This window comes from Zootoca vivipara, chromosome 13 (genome assembly GCF_963506605.1).
Source record: "Zootoca vivipara chromosome 13, rZooViv1.1, whole genome shotgun sequence".
NCBI classification, from domain to species: Eukaryota; Metazoa; Chordata; class Lepidosauria; order Squamata; family Lacertidae; genus Zootoca; species Zootoca vivipara.
In genome coordinates this window covers 30669545-30687708 of record NC_083288.1, presented here as the reverse complement: position 1 = coordinate 30687708, position 18164 = coordinate 30669545, and the positions used below count along the sequence as shown (strand labels likewise).

General features: G+C 41.4%; 1 protein-coding gene across 11 annotated transcripts; it reads right to left on the bottom strand.

Moving 5' to 3' along the window:
* Positions 1–130: 130 nt before the first annotated feature.
* Positions 131–17291, bottom strand: LOC118095080 (butyrophilin subfamily 2 member A1-like). Of its 11 annotated transcripts, none has more exons than XM_035136015.2 (16): positions 17126–17291; positions 15392–15622; positions 14951–15137; positions 13102–13232; positions 12839–12941; positions 12444–12515; positions 11210–11485; positions 10609–10707; positions 8747–8773; positions 8321–8347; positions 7486–7512; positions 7130–7156; positions 5711–5737; positions 5041–5061; positions 4916–4942; positions 131–3700 (listed from the first exon to the last, which is right to left on the bottom strand). In XM_035136015.2, exons 5-16 carry the CDS (start codon positions 12861–12863, stop codon positions 3162–3164), a joined length of 1194 nt encoding a protein of 397 aa, XP_034991906.1. In that variant the 5' UTR covers positions 12864–12941; positions 13102–13232; positions 14951–15137; positions 15392–15622; positions 17126–17291; the 3' UTR covers positions 131–3161. The 11 variants fall into 11 exon arrangements, with proteins under 11 accessions (XP_034991906.1, XP_034991910.1, XP_034991911.1 ...); XM_035136019.2 differs by having other exon boundaries at positions 15504–15622; XM_035136020.2 differs by lacking the exon at positions 15392–15622.
* Between the last annotated feature and the right edge of the window lie 873 nt (positions 17292–18164).

Here is an 18164-nt window from a genome sequence, read left to right as displayed (position 1 = left end):
GTTACGACGGTGCCTCAGATGGGTGTGTCACCACAGAATTCAGAGGAGGAGAGCAAACAAGGAAGAATAATTCTCAACTGCCTGCATATACAACCTTTGCTCCCTTTCAATAATTAACTGTTACACACCCTTTCTGCCCTGGTAGTTTTATAGCTAAAAGATATGGTTGCTTCATAGTTCAGATCAATAAATAAATTCTGCTCCTACCTTCTTGGCCTGTATACCTCATTGGCATCTTAGCCAAGAGTCTCAGATCTTGTTTCCACCAACAGGGCTCTAAACACGCTATCCTGAAGCAGAGTGCCTACTGTGCAACTGTCCTGTTTTAATTACAGGTAGGTAGCTGTGTTGGTCTGGCATAGTCGAAACAAAATTTAAAAAATTCCTTCCAGTAGCACCTTAGAGGCCAACTATGTTTGTGCATGCACCACAGAGCCAAGGGCTTGCCGATCAGAAGGTCGCTGGTTCGAATCCCCGCGACGGAGTGAGCTGCTGTTGCTCGGTCCCTGCTCCTGCCAATCTAGCATTTCGAAAGCATGCAAAAAAGTGCAAGTAGATAAATAGGTACCACTCCGGCGGGAAGGTAAACGGCGTTTCAGTGCACTGCTCTGGTTTTGCCAGAAGCAGCTTAGTCATGCTGGCCACATGACCCAGCAGCTGTATGCTGGCTCCCTCTGCCAATAAAGTGAGATGAGCGCCACAACCCTACAGTCATCCACGACTGGACCTAATGGTCAGGGGTCCCTTTACCCTTTACCTTTAAGGTGCTACTGGAAGGATTTTTGTGTGTCCTGTTTTAAGTGTGAAATCCGGGATTTACAGGAGCCCCCGTGGCTTCTGAATCCCAGTTCTGGATGCTCCATTTTGGCTCCCATGCTCTGGCCATGCCAGAACAAAAGACAGACAGACGCACATGTTTTAGTTTTACACTGTGGCATGAGTCAGTTGGCTCACACCAAACTGTGGAACCAAAAGACAGAAGCACTTTTCTTTCTCTTTCTGGATGAGGTATCAGCTTCAGGAAGTGCAGGGCTGCCATCTGGAAGTACATTGGCTGGAAAGTAGAGTTGTTGTAGGTTTCAAAGCGGCGGCAGCTGTGACAGCTGTGATGGCCACAGTGGAGATGTCAGCAGGATGGTGCGGAGTAGGAAGGAAATGGTGAGCCCCAAGGGATGAAGCTGAGAGCCAAGAGGGGGGGCAGGTCCTGATTGAGACGGGGTGCAGCTCCTATGGTCTTGTCCATAGGAGCCAACTCCTAGAGGTCAAGATCTCTTCGTCCCCCCTAAAATGTTTGAGGGGCATAGCCATCCAAATGGTGTGTGCATGTTGTGTCTTGTGATCGATTATGCTGGGTGGGACTTATCTCTCCCTCTAATATTTTATAAAAGTTGGCACCCTTGGTCACTGGCATGGCAGAGAGGGCCTTCTTGGTAGCTGCTCCCAGACTCAAGAACGCCCTCCCTAGAGGAGCTAGACTGGCTCTCTCCTTGTCTTTCTGCCAGCAGCTGAAAACCTTCTTGTTCCAACAGGCTTTGGGGAAGTGACTGCTTTTAATGAAACGGCTGGTGTCGTGATGTTTTTATTGTAATTATTTGCATGTTTTAAACAGATTTTATAGACATGTATAATTTTAATTCTATCAATGTTTAATTGTTTTTAATTATTGTTTTTCTATGCCTTTAGTGATTCTTGTTTTATCTGCAAGCCACCTTTAATTCCATTAGGAAAAAGGCGTTTTGTCAACAACAACAACAACATTTCCCCCCCTTTTACATTGACTCCCTTAATATTTGGCTTCAAAGGTTGTGCTGTTCCTCATTCCCGCCCACCCATCACCACATTGAGCATAACTTTTGCACTTAGAAGTTTCTCTGCGTGTGTAGGCTCCTTGCATGGTTTATAACCTCTGTTGTTGTTTTTTAGGGCTGATCTAAATGTATGACCTTGCAGCTTTCACTACGCTTGTCCTTTAAATAAAAGTAGGGCAGCCAATGGAGAACAACTAGCTTAGGACTTCCCATTTGGCCTGCAAAGCCACGTGGCCAAGCCACATCTATCTGACCTACCTCTGAAGTCATACGTGACCATCTGTGCTTGCAAATTTATTCAAATTCATGTACCGTATGCAAAGGAAAAACTGTCACAAGATGTCAGATGATAGACAAGTAGGTGGCCCCACCCATTTGTCAAAGTTGGCTGGTGGTGTTGGAAATGTAAGGATTCAGTACACGGGGTAGATCCAATTCCTCACCCTAAAGTAACTCATGGAGAGAGCTAATGGCAACAGGATATAGGATAAGATGTGTTATACATTCCAGAGGGTGAGAACGAGTTGACACAGGGCTGTCATGTTTGGTGAAAGTCTCAATTCTTTTTAGTAAAAAGTAGTTCTGTCCTTGGTAATTGTTCTTTAATTTCCAGTAATAGGATTACTGAACTAAATAAAAATGTTGTGATCAGAATAAACTATACAAATAGCTTTTTCAAGGAGGAATATTGTTGCCCATCCCAGAAGTTATACTATATGCCTGCAGTTTTTAAGTTCCAGATTCTATTGTCTCATATTGTATTTTCTTCTGAAAAGGATCACAGTTTTATCCATGAAATTTGGCATTTCAGAAATGTTTATAGTATCTTGTGCTTTTGAGGTTGTGGGATGTTCTGCATATTCTGCAAAACAAAATCCAACAATCGGGGGGGGGGGGCTAAACCTGTGGCATATCTGAAGAGACAAGACACATTAATAACTTGTGGCATGTGCTCTCCAGGGTCAAAATCGATACAGAAAAAGCTAGCCCAAATGTCTCTGAATGAAGGAGGTATCATTTTTTCTGCTTCTAGAATGAATCTGTCTTCTTCTGAACCAGATCTAGTAACACCTGCAACAGATACCTGCCCTTTGGTTTCTGTTTCCATGATAAAACTCCCTCCATCAATCACTGTAGGCTGGTTCAATAATATATGGTTATCATCTGATGGAAACTACATCTAACAATGATGACTTGTAACACAGGCACTTCAAAAGTTAGGCTTCCTAATGGAGCATTTACATAACTGCGCTTTATTAGGTTTTAAAAAAAAATCAAAATCAACGGAGCAGGTGTAAACTAGTCCTTTCACAAGGCTCAGTGACATGTAGAAAACATTGGAAGTACTTTCTTTCACACGGATATTAAACATTTAGGGATGCTTATTGGTCGGACTTCCAAGAACCTATCATCACTCCCCGGATTGAAGAATGGATACATTTCCTCAGAGAATCCATAAGGGATTGACAGAATAGGGCACATCTTCTGGACATTATAAAATGACAGCGCTTGCTTATTCATGTCCAGAAACACACCTACAACTTCACATTCTTCATTCTGGCCATCAATTAGGCTATTTCCTCCAGTGCAATGAAACTTACCCTGGAACCATCGCATACCAATATATTCCTCCTCCAGTGGCTTTTCCAGCATCTCCTCTTCTAGTCTGTTTCTTGCAGTTATAGTAAGTACTCCCAGCTCCCACTCACATTTGTGCCCAACCTCCACCTCCCAGTACATCTCCCCCTTACTATACCCCTCATTTGCCACTGCAATCAGAGCTCCTTTGGGATCTTTTGGTTGTTCTAAGGAGGAATGGTTATATTTGACTTTATTCTTCTCTTTGATGGTGAGTTTGGCATGTGTGCATTTCGGATCCAGAGTGACATCGACTAGCAGGAAGAAACAATAATGTCATTAAAAAGAAGATTGTTACTATCCATATTAAACACAGGGATCTTTTTTGTGTGAGGTCATTGCTTGTGACCCCTTGCAATGGTATGGTGAAATATCTCTGACCCACCTCAAAAACAACTGTCAACTTACATTCCACCACATCGTTGGTTATTACCACCACATGGAGTCTAATTTAATGCACTTGCCATGTATTTATGCAGTGCTTTTTTTTGGGGGGGGGGTACGTAGGGTATGCATACCCTTAAGCATTTTGTGAATCTAAGTTTGACCTCACTGAGGGGCAGTATTTCAATATGAGTAGCAAAAAGAGAGTATCCCTAAACATTTTTAATAGAAAAAAAGAACTGTATTTATGACTTCTAGACTGGAATGAAGATTGTGAGGAAAAATATTTCTAACATCAAAACACTTTTACTTTGAACTGTTCTTCGCTGAACATTTTTTAAACAGATAAATTTCAACCAAGGATTATGGTTGTTGACTTCAATGTAATATAGAAGAAACATGCTTTTAAAATGCTAATGTTGAACCCAGCATCAGCTTTTGAAATTGAAATCAATGCTCTAATCTATAGTACAGTAACTCTTTGCTGCCTGTATATGGGGAAAGGACATCTGGAGTTTTCTAAATACAAGGACTTTCTAATTTGGCACATTGATTGGCCCCTCAACTGATGTAAATGGAATAGTTCTAGATTGGACTGAAGACCGAAATAGTTATGACATTCACTATATCTCTGTAGTCAATATGCATATTTTTAAAGTGTAGATTGCAATTGTTGTGGGGAGTTGATAGTTATCAGAATCACAGCAGATGGATAAGGGAAGTTTAACCCTTTTTTATTTTGCTGTGGTCCAGATGAAAATGGCTCCTCCATTGATGCTGCTTGTATTGGGAAGAAGGGTGTCATTGGTGCCAACATTCACAGCAACGAACATGCAAATAGCAGCTTGGGGGGAGTCAGGAATGTAGTTGGTCAAGGAAAGAGATTTAAACTCCCCACCTGCCTGTAATAATTTATTAGTCTTCTGAAATACTGATAATTATCACTTCCCACCACCACTATTTGTATTTTTTAAAACGGGCATACTAAATGAAGGAAGCCTTTAATATACTATACTATCTCATTTGGCCTTGAGAATATAGACTGACAACTGCTAAAGGTGTTCTATATTCAGAAATGATCATACCTGCACAGGACAATGCCCTCCTGAACTCTGCAATGCAAAACAATAGGCAATAGTGAGATTTTCAATGGTGCAAGAGTTTACATTTGAAGAATGGAAGAATCAAAACATGCTTTGATCCAACTCACCTAGTTCATGCTCGGCTTTTGCTGTAAATGAAAATATTATTCAATCAGCAACTGTTTCACAAAGGTCTTCTGACATAACATAGTGAGTGTTTCAACCAATCCAATGCAATGGCTTTAAAACTAAGCATGGAGAAATAAAGAAGTGCAAGGTTTTTTCTCAATTCTTCTTCAATTGAAGCTGAATGTAGCCTGAGTTTTTAGGTCTCAAGTATAGTTTGTAAGTTAAAGTATAGCTATATACCTCAGATCAATGCATAACTTCAATAAATAAAAATACCTAAAGTGCAAATTGAAGGGGGGCACACTTTGAGGGTGGCTTTTGGATCCTGACTCTGGAATGCCTTATGACCTCTTAGTCAAGCAGCAAGCTATATCCTTCCTGGATAGATTTACTGGGCAGAGAAAATACTGTTTCTTCCAGGGCCTATCTGAGGGCAAAAAGTACCTCAACAAGATACCCACTTTTCTTGTCAGTGACACTACTAGTTATTTGCCCTGGCAGGTGCATTCTATGGCTTGTGAGTGCAGTGGGGGGGGGGGGGAGGAAACAAAGACAATTTAAACCTCATGTGTGAAAACAGCCTGTGGGTGAACACAAAACATATGTGAGTGCTGCACCGTCCATCCACTCAGTCACACGTTACTGAATATTACTGAAAAACATCCTTACCGAATTTATCTTGCACTTTCCTGAATTCTGCAAATGAACAAAATGAAAAGGATCAATATTTTATGAATACAAGCAAGGTAGGGATTTTCAATTTGCCTTTTAGAATGTTTAGAAAGTTTAAGATTAGCTTAGTTTTAGTTTTCCTATACAGTACTGTTGTGGCATTTTAAGGTTGTGAGTCATAAGAGGCTTTTGACCCACGGAGTCTGCTGCCGGCAGGGTAATCAGCTCGATTTACAACCTTGTCCGATGTTTATGGCTGCCCAGCACTCTTCCAAATGCGCTCAGCCACACTTCAATTCTCTTCAAATGTAGTAGAGTTCCAGCACAGCAAGGACGATGGCAGTTGTCTGTGTCTCAGGCGTGGTGTCTCAAATAACAACTGACACCAATGCTTCTATTCGAATAAGTCTTTATTTAGAAGCATAAAGTAACAGAAAATCCAACTGAAGCTAGCTGCATGTCTGCAGCTCTTATCTCTCTTACAGAAATAAAAACTAACTCTCTCAGACTCATACTCCTACACAGGGCCGGCCCTATGGCCAAGCTTGGTGGCGCAGGGCTCCAGGCTGCCAGGGGGGCGCCGGGCGCCGGCCACGCTGAGAAACGGGGCGGTGGGGCGCTGGAGGGATCTTCGCACCATGGTGCCAGGGCACCAGATATTCTTAAGACGGCCCTGCTCCTACAGACTCAGACAGAGTGAGACAGAACTTGAGAACAAAGGAGAAAATGCCCGGATAATATGGGCAGTCACACAGAGAATAAGAATGCCCACAGGAGTGTTTAACTCTGTCCTGTCTAGAATCCCAACAAGTACCCAGAAAGTATCCAAACTATCTACCTACCTACCTACCTACCTATCCTAAAATTTAAGGCAGATACCATTATCTAATTATATATACTGTTTTAGATCAGGTTTGATTTGCGGATATCAAAACATTTTACACTACATTCTGAGGACTAGGACCTTAGAGATTTTTAAAATATTAAGCAGTTTAAAAATTATTATAAATACACCAACTTCTAAAGTAGCATTTCCTTGGCTAGAAGGTGAAGCAACGGATTTCCTCTTCATATTTAGTGTCTACTAGACCATTCAATACAGTCTCTATTTTATGATTAAATGTCAGTGGGCTTCATCTGCTTAGCTGCTAAGCAGTGGGCATCATCTGCTTAGCTAAGCAGATGATGTCAGTGGGCATCATCTGCTTAGCTGCTAAGGAGCAATTGCCAGGTTAGCTACAACTGGAGAGAGAATCAGGCTGTAAAAGAAAGAGTGGCTACAGCAACCCTGTCAGATGGGTGGGGTACAGATAAATAATAATAATAATAATAATAATAATAATAATAATAATAATAATAATTATTATTATTAATTATTAAGAATAGTTGACATCCCAGCTAGTGCTACGGAATTACCTTTTCCTGTTTCTTCTTTTACTTTCTCTGAAGAATAAAAGAGTGATAGCATTAGCACATGGTGAGCACATGGTGAGCAAAATGTGTAACAAGTGAAATGTGTAAGTTCACATTTCTATTTTATTTGTAAGCTGCCACAGGAGGCAGGATATAAACAAGTATAATTATGATCATGGGGATGATAACGTATTGACAGTGAAATTTTAAGTGTAGCATGTGGATCTCCATAGCAGTTGTGCAAACTTCAGTTCTAACTGTATCTGGGAACATAAACATAGAATGATATTTGCGTGAAATCTACAATGAATGACCCCAATGTATTGTACCATTATGGCAGGCAGAAACTGAACTCTTACCTAGTTTCCTTTGAAGCTGTGCTTTTTCTTAAAGAGAGAGAGAGAGAGAGAGAGAGAGAGAGAGAGAGGAGAAATATTATTGTGGATAATGAGGGAGAACGCACATGAATCCACTGTGATTTGGAAGAGAGCTATACTCTGAATTTCATTATGTTTTTAGTGGGCTTTTCAAAACTATAAAGTAAAAGCATATCCCTAATCAGATTTTAAAGCCATATTTCAGATGTAACTTTCACATTCAAATAAGCAATACCTTTAAAGTCACTAGCATGCCATATATTGAAGGAGAAGGGGATTCTGTTGGGCAGCAGTGGTAACATCCAACTACAAAAGTTGGCCTTCGGGGAGTTGGGAATTAAAGATCTGACCCACTGGCAGTATCTCATCTTCCAGTTCTGGTTTGGGTTTTATATTCGAGAAAACCAGCAACTGATACTAGACAGATATATCCAAGACACATACACAGGAAGTGTGTGTGCTTCATTATGAGCGGGAGGTAAACATTTTTCTTTCCGTTCATAGATATTATCTACTAGGCTGTACTCTTATATTCTTCCCCTGCACAATATGCTAAAGATCACTGTTGGAAACTAGCCAAGAGGACTATGCCACAAACAGTGCTGGCCCCAGATGCAGAGGGTAAGTCAAGCAGAGGGTGTAGCTCTATCCCCTCCCTCTTGCCCCAGAACATTTTCTCAGAGGGGATAGGCAAGTGAGGAAGAGCAGGGGATTCCAGTGCCAGGGGATGCCCAATGGTGCCAGTCATGGAAGTAAACATATTCAGGGTAATTCATGTGCAATTTTAAGAAGGACGAGTAGAAAAATCCGTGCTTACCTTCCTCTAATGCTAACGTTTCATTTTCTGCACATGGGGAGGGATATATTAGTATTATTCACATTTATTCAGTGCTCTTTACAAAACATTTGACTTACAAAATCTTAAAATGATGATCAACTTATGAAACATTTAAAATCCATATCAGAGAATATCTATTTATCGGGTGGGTGTGCAATAAAAAATTAATATCCATGCTCTGTTATGTAATGTATGGAAACCCAGTAATGTATGGAAACCCAACCCGGCTATAAATAATAAACCTTATAACAAACAATGCATAAACTTTCAGCCCTGGTAAGAACCTCAACATAGTTAGGACTTGAATGGCTTCACTTTGCCCCACCCAGCAGACTTTGCTCAGTCCATTATTCTCCCAGTTAACGCAATCCCATAAATCATTCCATAAAGTGATACAGTGATTACCTGAAAAAGCAATCTTCCAACGATCGTCTGAAATAAAATAAAGAACAATATTTTTAATATACTTTCTATTTTTATATGCATGTTCTTTGTTTATAGGGGGAAACGACTCTAAGCATTATGTGACAATAATTTTTTGATTCTGAGCAGGTGCATGCTTAACAGGAGGCCATAGACAACCCTGGCTCTATGATGTGATGGTCTAAACCACTGAGCCTCTTGGGCTTGCTGATCAGAAGGTCGGTGGTTTGAATCCCTGAAATGGGGTGAGCTCCTGTTGCTCTGTCCTAGCTCCTGCCAACTTAGCAGTTTGAAAGCATGCCAATGCAAGTAGATAAATAGGTACCACTGTGGTGGGAAGGTAAACGGCTTTTCTGTGCTCTCTGGTTTCTGTCACAGCGTTCTGTTGTGCCAGAAGCGGTTTAGTCATGCTGGCCACATGACCCGGAAAGCTGTCTGTGGACAAATGCCAGCTCCCTCGGCCTGAAAGCAAGATGAGCGTCGCAACTCAATAACTGCCTTTGACTGGACTTAACTGTCCAGGGATCCTTTGCGTTTTTTTTTTAACCTTGCATGCCATTCCTGAGGTTTTAGGTGTACACTTCTATAAAAGAGTCAGTATGGAAAGCTCAGGGCCAAGCCCAAGAGGATTTGATGCCTGATGCAAAATGTACCATACCACGTCTCAGTGTTGTGACCGCCCCACTGCCACCACCTGCAAGTACACCAGCATTACGGTGGCCTGCCTGAGTTTAGGTCTTAAGTGCAATGATGAAGTGGGTTATGGGGAGAGGGGGCAGGATGGCTGCTGTCTGCAAAGTCTCCAGGCTGCTGCTGCACAGCTGCAAAGCCCAAACTCTTCCTTCCTGTTTGCCTTTTCACTCAAAGTCTTTGCTTGCTCTTCCTCCAGCACCACCACCAGGCTGCTAGCAATGTGGCGGCAGCAGCAGACAATTCCTTCATTGGAGGCCAGCTCCCCCACTGCTGTGGCTCCAGCTGCTTGAGGTGGCCATCTTACATTGCCTCATGGGCATTGTGGCCCTGGGAGTGGTGGTGTCAGATTAGGCCCCCAGAGACAAGAGTTGAAATCCTGACTCAGCCATCAAGCTCACTGGGTGGCCTTGGACCACTCACAGTTCTGTTTAATTTATGTATGCGATATCACATCCATAATCGCTGGTGCATGCCCTTCTGGCCTGCACTCTTTATAAAGACTTGAGGAATGAGGTTATCACCCCTCTTTTATTGTCCATTCCGGGTCGCCCAGCCCCTGCCACAGTGTCCTTTCTCTTGGCACCTGATCAAGATGAGCAGGTAACAGCAAAGGTTGCAAGGTTTTTAGAATAAGATCCACTATTAGACTATTGATTCAAAACCCTAAAATGTATTTTATATAATCAACTTTTTAATTTTTATTCTTTGTATATCGTGTTTTTGTTTTATTGCTATGGCTGATGGTTGATGCAAATATAAAGATTCATTCATTCATTCATATAAGCTTCTTGGAATAGAGATGGGATACAATTGTAATAATACTACTTGTATTATTATAATACTAATTGTAATACTACTACAATACATAGTAAAATTTTCATTGCACAACTGACATGTGAACCAGCCCCTATAGAAAGTAGGGAAGTGGGCATAAACCTAGTTATAAATTAACTTCATATTCTGAATTTTCTTGTTCTGCTTGTGGTTATTTATATACCCTAATGCACATCCAATCCATCTCTCTCTCTCTCTTTCTAAATCCAGAAACATGATGATAAAGATATTCTACACCCATTTAATGTTTGTCTCTCTCTCTCTCTGTGTGTGTGTGTGTCTTCGTGTTCATGTTCTGGAACAATGGGAAAACTTACGGTTTAGTTTCAAATAGGTGAAAATTATGACATTGATGATAAGTACTGCAATGATGAAGAAGCCAACCATGCAGAGGGAGGTGGAAGGGAAAAAGATATCTGTGAATAGAACAAAGTCAACAGTTAGAATATCGTCTCTGCTTTTTCTTTTTAATTTGTCCATAGGAAACAATAAGCACAGATTAAACCAAGTTTCAAAATAATGCTAAATAAATATAAATATCTGCAGATAGCAGAAAAGACACATGGCAAATTCTGCATCCATTGACAGAATTTTTAAGTTCAGACCAATGTGGAACCATAATGGGACTTGAGCAACAATCCATGTTTCTTGTTATATTTCAAATCTTCATAGGATTTATTTTTCCTAGTTCTATGGACCATGTAGGAAAGCAGTATTAAAATAAATCCTACTCAGAAGACTGGATTTACTGTTTCTTTCCTCCTAATCCTCAATACGCATAGGCAACTTAATACACTTAATAATATTCCACCAAAAGTTCATATGATTGTTAGGGAGCATTTTGGATATTCATTGTTAACATTGTGTTCATTCTACACATTCATCATCAGTTTCTATATAGCACCGTTTCTCATTCACCTGCAATTACAAGAGACGTTGATCCCATTGGTGTATTTGAAGATTTATTGGTGATTCTGCAGGAGACAGCACTCCCAGAACCCGATTCTAGAAGAACAGAATTTTCAATGCTGCTTTTGCCCAGAGTGGTTGGAGTAGCAGAAAGTTCCTGTCCTTTGCCATCCATCCATGACAGCTGCAGAAGCTCAGGAGATCTCACATTCTCAGATTTGCAGACAAGTCTGATCCCACTACCCTCATATTGGTCAAGAACAATCAAAGGGCTCATACTGTTACCTAAAGAGATAGGAAGATAGTTCAGTGTGAAGCATAAACACCAAGAAGTATTTGGGCAAAAATTGTATTTATTTCTGTAATCTGGGTTACATAGCAATGATATTCAACTGGGGTACTTGAAACTTGCATGCCAACCCAATCCTACCACCACTTAGTTTTTATAAAATAAATTGGAGACGCAAACATATTGTAGAAAATCACAAGTGAGTCCTATGTTTCAGGGTAGTATTAATAGTGGTCACTGGGTTTGAAAAAATAAAAAAGTTCTAATATTCAGTACATGATGCTATCCACTTTGTGAACTGCATAGCAGGAAAAAACATTGGGCTCTGAGGTAACGCTTGTCAATTTCAAACCCACTCTATTTCAAAGAATGTAGCAAACATTTTCTGTAGCAAAGAATTGTTTTGAGTGTGCTCAGAAATGATCAAGTTTTCTGGTAACTGTTGCTTTCCACGCCCTTAAAATGTAGGCTTGCTTGGGGACAGAATTATAAGACTCAGTCTGAAGGATATTGAAACAGCAGTTATTAAAAAAGGGCAATCACTTCTATGCATGCTCAAAACTGCATAGACAGGAAAAGATGAACAAAACTGAACGCAAAACAGGTTTATTGATCATCAGGGGTTTGCACTAGATGATCATAAAGGTCCTTTCCAGTTCTATAATTCCAACCCATGAATTGACTATTCACTGGATTAAATGTATGATCAGAAACTCAAATTAGCCGTCCTCTTGAGACACTGAAGGAGCTTTGTATCACTTTTAGGTTCATTGTTACAGTAAATTGAAGGGTCATCTGTAATATATTCTTTACCAATAAAAATGAAAGTCCCTACAATTAAATCTATAGTTGACTGCCAATTAAATTGATTAAAGCTGACATTTCTAGTAAAAAGAGAGCAGAGAACTGGCCAAGGCAATTACTTAAAAAAAAAACACCACTCAGAATACTTACTAGCTGCTGAATAACTCATAATCAGGAACGGCAGCAAGTGAATGGCACTGTTCCTGGAGTTGGCGAGAAAGGCTATGAAAGCAAAGCATCATTTGAACATCAGTTTGGATAATTTAAAAATGTATAGGCAAAACCCACATGGAAAGGGAATGAGAGTGGATTTCAAGAGGAGTTCTATTCTGTCACCAAGTTATAAGGCTGTAATCCTGTACATTTCTATTCAGAAGAAAGCCATATTGAATTGAATGAGACGTATTCCCAGGTGAGTTAAACTTTAGTCTCCTTTTGATTATAGTTCTCTAATTTTCCTTCACCCCTTATACCCATAATATTTGGGGTTTTCTGTGGGTAATTTTGCTGGGTTTTTTTTGTGTAGAGATATAAAAAAATCTTACCGCATAAAAGTGGAATAATATTCATGATTCGGCTTGCAGTGCATGAAAAGTGATATGCTGTTGTTCTTGCTGTAGATTTTTCCAGTTAATGGTTAATCATACACTGAAAGGGAAGCAGTGAGAGGGAAGGGGAATTGCATGAGTTGTGTGCTGATTGATATGTAGGTGAACAACTCCCTCACTCAGCATTCAGCAATGAGACTGGGACAAAACCTAGGCTGCAGTGCTGTTGTGACTCCAGAACAATTTTAAGACAGGGTTACCTAAGCTGTGGGCCTCCAGTTTTTGCTGACTACAGTTGCAATCACTGCTGACCATCGCCATGCCTACAAGGTCTGATTGCAGTTGGTATAATGTCTGGATGGCCAAAGGTTCCTCGTTTCTGATTTCAGATCTGAAACAGGAGAGGAGATTCTAAGAAGACCTGACTTGGGAATCAACTACATCAGTCAAAATACAGCGTTCCAAATGCGTTATAACACTGTGACACCGGATGGCGCTGTAGAGTTCAATCCTTCAGCAATGTGATTTTGCATTGTGAGCTTTACAACGCGTTTTCCTGAAATGTTTTTTGATGTGTCTAGATCCAGCCTTGATCTTCTTAAAGTCTAAGAATTCACACAAACTCTTCATAAAGAGTTCTTGCATTTAAGTGTAGGTGGCTCCTTGGATGGAGAGTAAGGACAGGCTGTGCCCAAACCACCTTATAAAGGAAGCTGGCTACCAAATAAAGCCCACCCCCACCAGCCAATCTTTCAGATTCAAGATATTAAGCAGCTTGCCCAGGGAAGGGGAATCTGTGACCTTCCAGATATTGATGGCTTCCATCAGCTTCAGCCAGCATGGTGAATGGTTGGGGAAGATGGGAGTTGTAGTACAACAACATTCAGAGGGCCACATCTTCCCCATCCCTGTTCAAGCCCATTTGCAGTTTAAGGAAAACCCAGGAGGCAAAATTATCTCCAGTTGATCACAAAAAAGGAAGCTTCCTCCCACCTGCCAGTTTTGTGGAATAGAGTGCAAAGGCGGGGGAAACATGACATATACCGGTACTAGACCTCACTTAAAACACATTAAAACTATTTGTATTTGCATTCTAGCTGTTTTGTTACCTTAGGCAGTGTTTCTCAACCTTTTTTGGGCAACGGCACACTTGTTTCATGAAAAAAATCACGAGGCACACCACCATTAGAAAATGTTAAAAAAATTACTTTTTTTTTTTGGCTTTGTGTTGGCGTTCAGAGTCTCCTAATTAGTGTTGCTTTTGCTCCTTAGAACCGGCACTCTTAGCTGCTCAGTTCTCCTTTTAACAAAGTCTCTGTCTTTAAAGTAAAACACACCGCAGTCTCTCTTGTTCTTTTTGTCCCTTTTTAACTAATGTTTGCCTCGTAAGAAATCCAGTGTTAACAGTTTTGTAATATTAGAAGGGCTTCCTTCGTATTTTCCCTTCTTTTCCCCACGAAATACTTCACTGGCGTCTATTTCATTTAATGGGGAAAGAGTCCTTTTTTCCTTAATAAGCTGGTCACTTCCGCGCTCAGCGTCAGTCTTTTTTTCCGGTTCCCCTCTCTTTCGATGGTTCTAATGACTTTTTCTATGTTTTATTTTGGAGTTATGTTAATGGATATTCCCCCGCCTTGCCCCCTCGGACTCTAAGGCTTGCTCGCCTTGGGTTGCTCTCTGCCTCGCGCCACGAGTTCCCGCCGCCGTCTCACCTCGTCGGAGATGTAGGCTTCGGTGGTCTCCCTTTTACTGGCGCTGCAGGCTTCAGTTTCGTCCTGGTCACCCCAGGATTCACGGGGTCGCCTAGCCTCTGCATTGCCCCCAAAACCCCTTTAGGCGGCCGCTTTTTTCACGGAGCTTCTTCAGAGCTCCGGCAAAGCGTGTCCGTAGCAAGCACGAGGAAACCGGAAGCCCCGGAAGGCTGACTCTGCCTTCTTTCCCTGCAGAAGCACTTCCCCCTGCTGGCGCCTGCCAGGCTCCTCTTGGAAGGAACCACACACGCTCAGCCAGCCAGCCAGGCGCCCCACTGCCGTCTTTTCCCCACGGCACACCAGGCAACATCTCGCGGCACACTAGTGTGCCGCGGAACAGTGGTTGAGAAACACTGACCTTAGGCTCCCACACCATGATATTTCTGTCTTGAGGTTTGATGCAGCAGTGGGATAAGTCTGAGGAAATGGTAATTCCAAGTAGCTGTTCTGCCAGGGAAGCCCTCAAGAATGCTTTTTAGTTAATAAAGGCCTTCTAGATGCCCAAATAGGTATCCACATGAAAATGAGGTTGAATTGCTGCCTCCCTGGCAGTAAAAATACAATAAAAGCGAATTAACACATTTTTCCCACCATCTCTCAAACTATGTGCGTCCTTTCTCACACAGACACACTCTCTCACACACAAATCACTAACAAGTCATTTGCACAGCAGTTTCCTCAGTTTGAGGTCAAAGTGCTAAAACAGAGATTAGATAGTATCAATGACAAAGGACAGGTGGTCTTATTCTGTCCCTTCATGCCCACAAACTCTTGGCTTAGATAGAAAACTGTTGCTCACATATCAAGAGAGGAATTTATTCAGCCTGTCTCTGCAGGAGCCGATTTCCTGGAATTGAGTGCCTTACAAGAAAAGAGGCTTTCACTTTTAATCCACCAGGACAGAAACAAACCTGATTTCCCCACAACCACTCCTTTTCCAAGAAAGGGTGGCTTTAACACTGTTGACACTTTCAATTTATTTTGTGGCTTTCAGTTCCTGACCTTTGCTCTCCGAAACACAAACACACACCTGAAAGGAAAAGGGGAATGGTTTTGTTATCCAAAAACAATCAACAAAGGACTAACCTCTTGCTGCTTCAACAGTCAGTTCCAAGCCAGGAAATGCAACTGGCACCTTTTGGAACATTGAAGAGCAAAGAGAGAAACTTGTGCCAGAAACAACAACTAAAAGTTAAAGTGTGGGTAATGTTAGCTCAGATGAATATTGTAACGCTTACAAACAACTTGGGACACATAAAGTTTCAAGGTGCCAATGCCTTCACAAGTCACTCTCAGGAACTATCGGGATTTCAGGATCTTCACACAAAAAGATGGTTTTATCAAGAAATTTTGGCAGCAGAGGGAGAGAGGTGGGTTCGCCCTTCCTGGTTTTGAATTATATCATGCGGCTGCCGGGTTAGTTTGGATTAAGGACTGGATTACTCTAAAAGATACAGATGTGCTGGACTTAGAGGGTTTCAATAACCACTTCGGCTGGCATGCGTATTTGGTATATGAGAAGGTGAAGGCTCACAAGGGATTTTTGAACCATATAGTAAGAAAATCACTTTATAAAATATAAATATAAAGATCTATTAGAACCCAAAATCCCCTTGTGGACCTCACCAACAGAACCCCTGACTGTAAAAAAGAAAAACATGAAAGGAGACTGGGCCATATACTGTATAGAATCCTGTTAGAAGGAAACAATAATAAACTCAAATCAATTTTTTTTGAAGAAATAAGGATATATCTGACAGACTGGTTACAATATTTTCAAATAAATGAGAGATTAAGCATGGATAGAAAGAAAGGATTTGAGAATGCAACATCTAAATTTGAGAAAGAATCAATACAATCAAAAGGGAAATATATCTCAAGGATGTACAATATTCTTCTTGAGTGGGAGGTAAAAGAGGAAGAAGTGAAAGGGGTAATGGTAAGCAAGGGCCAGGACCTTGGCTACAATATTTGCATGGACCAGTGGGATAAACTATGGAAGGAAGATATTAAGTTTATGGCATGCTATAATCTTAGAGAAAACATTATGAAAATGCAATATAGATGGCACCTTACCCCAGCCAAATTGGCTAAAATGTATAAAAAGAGACCAGAGGTTTGCTGGAGGTGCAAAAAAGGTACAGGTTCTTATATGCATATGTGGTGGGAATGCACGGTAATCAGAGAATTATGGGATTCCATTTATAATGAATTAAAAAACTACTCAGTTTCTCATTCTCAAACAAACAAACCCAGAGGCCTTCCTTTTGGGGATAATATTGTTATGATTATGAATTCACATTTGGGACTTCCTACACACCGCTACGAATGAACAGAGAGGGGTAACCACAGCTTGACAGCTACGGCTACCCAGAGTCCTTCGCACCACCATTTCGCCGCCACAGCTTGGCTCTCTTTCCCTCCAGAGACCCGCACCCCCTCCGCAGGGATTAACATATTCAAACACCTCCTAAAATCCAACATAAACTCTGCATTTCCCCTTCGCCTAAGGACAAGCATATGCAACCCTTACCTAGACATCTGCATTTCCCCTTCGCCTAAGGACAAGCATATGCAACCCTCGCCTAGACAATTATCATAAACTCCACATTTCCTTGCTCCGTCTTCCCTCCTGTTCAAGACAAACAGCCGATGAGTCACAGCCCAAGCTAACAATAATCCTTTCACGGAACTCAATGAGGCATAAGTAAACATTGTAACACTGACAGCCCGAAACCAAGAGGCAAGTGCTACAAGCTCCGATACAGCGTCTCCAGAGAAGAGGGGGGGGGGGAAGAAACCCAATTTCAAAGTGACACTTTCTAAACTCCACCAAGTAACGCAGCCCATTTTTATACAGCCTTACCATTTTATACAAACCTTATACAAACTTGCTATGAACTTTTACTTTCTCGTGATTATATGCTTGCTTCTTGTGATTATATGTCTGCTGGCCTTATGTGCCTTAAATGTGAGAAACCCCTTATATCCCTTGAAAGGCGTCCCTCCCTATATGCCTAAGAACCTAACCACAACCTCAGTATTACTCTTGATTAATTAGACTAGTGTTCCTCTGTATTAGGAAATAGGTTTGTTAGTATCTCTTTGTATTAGAAAATCACTGTTTTATATTTTAGAACTGTATACGTCAGGATGTATTAGAAATGTTTTCCATACTTATTTTCTGTGCAACCCTTCTCTGACCCCAAGCCCCCCTGAAACCTCCCCATCACCGTCCCATACCCAACGAAGGAAGACACGGACAATAGAAAGATTAGCTTGACAACTTTATTCAAATTAAATATGCCATAGTCCATCTTTCCGCGGCCTCAAGGAAAACACCTGCCGGATGAAAATCACCTCATGGAAATCGTCAGGAAATCGCTCCACTCCTGCGCCCATCTCGAAGGATTGCCCACCTGTCAAAACAAAGGGGAGCACCATCAACGACAGGAGAAGAGAGATTGACATCTCTCCATCTGAAAGGAAAAGTCATCTCCGCACCCAGTTAATCCGATCTCCCACCCGTCGCCCTTGTCTCCCCCTCCCTCCCAGTCCAGAGAATTCCATGC